General features: G+C 52.1%; 1 protein-coding gene across 1 annotated transcript; it reads left to right on the forward strand.

Moving 5' to 3' along the window:
• Nucleotides 1-2290: 2290 nt before the first annotated feature.
• LOC119281207 (putative cyclin-dependent kinase F-2) lies at nt 2291-3642 on the forward strand. The gene has a single exon (XM_037561802.1). It carries the CDS (start codon nt 2321-2323, stop codon nt 3443-3445), a length of 1125 nt encoding a protein of 374 aa, XP_037417699.1. The 5' UTR covers nt 2291-2320; the 3' UTR covers nt 3446-3642.
• The last annotated feature ends 510 nt before the right edge of the window (nt 3643-4152 follow it).

Genomic DNA, 4152 nt, shown 5'->3' on the forward strand with positions numbered 1-4152 from the left:
CTACCCCCTGGGCGCGCCCTCCTGCCTCGTGCCTCCTCGTGGAGTTCCAGACTTCAACTCCAAGTCTTCTGGATTGCTTTTGGTCCAAGAAAGATCCTCGCGAAGGTTTCATTCCATTTGGACTCCGTTTGGTATTCCTTTTCTGCAGAACTCTAAAATAGTCAAAAAAAACAGAAACTGGCACTAGGCATCCGGTTAATGGGTTAGTCCCAAAATAATATAAAAGAGCTTATTAAAGCCCATTAAACATCCAAACAGATAATATAATAGCATGAAACAATCAAAAATTATTGATACGTTGGAGACGTATCAGCCGCCACTCCTCCTCCTCTCTCCCTTCCTCAATGCCGCAGGAGGTAGTCGTCGGGACCCCCGCGTGGCTACCGATGAGGGTGGCGGTGGGGTTCTCGGTCGTTTCGTCGCTCGACCTTGGACCTTGGGTCAAGGCAGAGGACTCTGGTGGGGCAGGTGTCATCAATCCGACAGTGGGCGACGCCCTTCAGTGTTGTGGGCTGCCTCTTCCTAGCCGTGTGGGCGGCAGGTGGGCGGTGGATGTGGGCGGCAAGTGGGCGGTGGATGTGGGCGCCTTGCCGAGGGCCCCTCGCGGTCTTCTTGCTCCAGATCTGAAGACGGAGTCCTGGGCTCTTTCTGCTGCCTCCTCCACGTCGTGCCCTGCAGGATCTGGTGGTTGGATATGTGGATGTGGGGTGTGGAGCTCTGGGTCAGGGTATACTCTTGGCCAATGGCGGCGCTCCCGGCGTTGCTCCCCTTCATGTTGGTGATGTTGAGGTCCATCTTCTCTCCTCCTCCTTCCCCTGCCCCTGGTGAAAACCCACAACCTTCCAATGGGTGGCGGCGGCGCCACGGCGCCGTCACCTTCTTGAAGGCGCCGTTTTGGGTCTGTCGAGAGGAGTGTTGGCAGCAACGGGTGATGTGTGCTCCTAGAGGCGGCGGATTTTTCTTCCAGCGGTGACGCTTCGCCGTGGAGAGTCGGTATCCTCCTTGAGCCTTTGTCCTCTAATCTCTGCAGGGTCCTGTCTATCCGTTCGGTTGACGCCCTCGGCCTAGGTAAGAGGGGATAGTTGTCCCCTCTATGGTGACTCAGACACGTCGGCGGCTGAGAGATGGTTGTCTTGGCGAGGTCTGGCTCCTCCTAGTGGCTTTGTTGCTCATTGCTTGCCGTGTGTTCCTGCGGCGCTCCCGTTCTGTAGCTAGTGCCTTTGGTTTGCTTCATGGCGTGGGTGATGGCTAGGAGGCTCAGTGGTTTGCTTGGTGTGGTGGTCTTGCATGTTGCATCTCCAGCTTGCCATTCTTGTGTTCTTACTTGCTCTCGGGTGAGCAGCTCCACATTACCAAAGGTACATAAGGCGAGCTCTTGTTCCCCGGCAGGTCCTTTGTTTGGCCCTCTAGTTGACATCTTCTTATGTATCCGTTGTATTTTAGCTTTTGTTCAACGCATTGTATCTCTGATTTCTTTTCCTTTTTTGGTTGTACGGTGTGTTTTGTTGTAATTCTGATTGGTTGATGGCTTTGTTAATTCAAAGTTAGGAGTGGAATGAGAAAAGTCACCTTCTCAGCCCGAGCTCAAATGAGCTCAGGTGAATTGTAAAATCAAAACAAATTAAAAAAATAAAAAAATCTGAATTTTCTTTTTGTTACCAACATTGACAAATTTTCTAAGTGCTCGCAAAATTTCATCATGGATTCGCATTCCTGAAAGGCGTGGAAAAAGAAAAATCAATGCTCTAAAATGCTTTCGAAAATAGCATTTTGAGAGTATCGATTTTTTTTGCCGCGCCTTTCAAGAATGTTATTCCATAATGAAATTTTGCAAGCTCTTTAAAGATTCGTTAATGTTTGTCACAAAAAAATTGAGAATTTTTTTTTTCAATTTTACTGTTGACCCAAGTTCATTCTGAGAAACTCTTGTGTCGTCCATCGAGCCTTACTCAGGCTTGTTCCGAGCCTTTTTTTTTTCTCTAAAAGAAAAGGCATGTTTTCCCTTCTCCCCCGAATCAGCCCAAATTCTAAAACCACTCAACTACTTCTAGCTAAACTTTTTTTCTAGGATCATTCTAGCTAAACTGATACTTGCGCCGCCCCTCAAAAAAAAAACTGATACTAGCGCCGGCTGCAAGCAGTGCTGGTCGGAATCGGATTGGAACATAGTTTGACTTCCTGGAATCCGTTTGGAAGACGGGAACCGAGCCGCCGTCGATCCAAGCCGTCTCGGTGTATATATACGTAGGATGTATTTGCCGGTCGTCCATCTCGCGCTCTCCCGTCTCCCTCATCTCTGTTCAGCGCGCCGATCGATCCGATGGCGTTCACCTGCAAGCGACCCGCCGCGTCCCTCGACGGCCACGCCAGCCAGAAGAGGAGGCGCGTCGTCGTCGGGACCACCTATGACTACGACCAGGAGTCGTGCCTCGGCCGAGGCAAGTTCGGCGCCGTCGTCAAGGCGCGGTGCCGCGCCACCCGCCAGCTCGTCGCCATCAAGTCCCTCCACGACCCCGCCGACCCCCAGGAGGTGCTGCGGGAGGCCCGCTTCCTCGAGGCGTGCGGCGGCCACCCGCACATCGTCGGCTTCCGCGGCGTCACGCTCGACTACGTGACCGACGAGCTCTGCCTCGTCATGGACTACGTCGAGGGCAAGAGCCTCAAAGTTCTCCTGAGCGAGAGGGGCGGCGGGCTCCCGGAGGCCACGGTGTGCACCTTCATGTGGCAACTCCTCACAGCCGCGAAGATGATGCACCGGTGCCACGTCGTGCACCGCGACATCAATCCTGCCAACATCCTCGTCGGAGGGGAAGTCGTCAAGATCTGCGACTTTGGCGTCGCCATGTCCATGTCGGAGGCGCCGCCGTACGAGGAGGAGGCTGGCATGGGGGAGTACCGGGCGCCCGAGATGCTCCTGGGGCAAGAGGACTACGACGCGCTCGTCGACACATGGTCTCTTGGGTGCGTCATGGCGGAGATGCTCTCGGGCAAGAGGATTTTCCAGGCCGCCGAATTCATATCTCTGTTCCAGAGGATCTTCCAAGTGGTGGGCGTGCCGGACGACACGACGTGGCCGGGGTTCACGTCGCTGCCGCACGCCGCCCCGCCGCCGCTGGTGCCGGGGCAGCAGAGCACGCTGCGAGATCTGTTCCCGGAGGAGACGCTGTCCGCGGAGGGATTCCAGGTCCTCAACGGTCTTCTTACATGCAATCCCGACAAGCGGCTGACGGCGGCCGCCACGCTGAAGCTCCCGTGGTTCGCCACCGCTGCTGCAAACGCCCACCCTTCTGCTCCTACTACTGCTGCCAAGATCGACAGGATGGCAGGGTCCATAAAGGAGGAGGTGGTGGAGTTCGCTCCGTTGATGCCTCCGAGAGAGAGAGTCACGGCCAAGAAGACGTTGATCAGGAAGAAGGCGCCGCTGGTCGTTCCACCGGCCGCATGAAGTCGCAGAGATCTTCTTCTGCCTCGATGCCTGGAACTTTTCGGATGCAAAATATGTAAATGCTTGGATGACAATTTAGTGCACCCCGAGCAGAGTAAATTGTCTCTGTACACTTGCTGCGTTGCAGTGTTTGTTTTGTCCTGTAATATGTAGTGTTCAATGCAAAGTGTTGAATGAAATTGGTGACAACCTGCTGAATGTGAAACTGGAAGTTCTTGAAACGCGGATTGTCTAGGCAAAAAATGTTACGACAATTGATAAACCAGTCAGATTAAACTGGTTCTCTCATGTATGATTTATGTTCTACACATTCAGTCAGTTTCTGACGAAAACTTGCCAATCTGATTGTGTAGGTAAACTTAAGCCTGAGTGCTGACAGGAAATATGTTTTTGATCTTCGTCTCTAATACACCAACTGACCAATGGCCATACACTACTAAACCACCAAGATTAATTCGGATGCAGACAATTTGGTTGGAACTTTCATGACCACCTAATAACTGTCCTCAAAAACATCATATTGTTTGCTCAACTCTTTCCTTCCGGCCTCAGGCATTTGCAATTCTAGCCTTCTGTTATTCAAGCAGGGCTACATTCAAATATTCAAGCTATATATAAGTCTTACCAATTCAGACAAGAGGGGTACAAACTTGGCATCATATAGATGCATATATTTCACACAAAAAGATACATCCACAAGATGATAC

This window comes from Triticum dicoccoides, chromosome 3B, assembly GCF_002162155.2.
Source record: "Triticum dicoccoides isolate Atlit2015 ecotype Zavitan chromosome 3B, WEW_v2.0, whole genome shotgun sequence".
NCBI lineage: Eukaryota > Viridiplantae > Streptophyta > Magnoliopsida > Poales > Poaceae > Triticum > Triticum dicoccoides.

Coding starts and splice junctions, on each gene's coding strand:
- LOC119281207 (XM_037561802.1), top strand. CDS start 2,321: ATGGCGTTCACCTGCAAGCGACCCGCCGCGTCCCTCGACGGCCACGCC.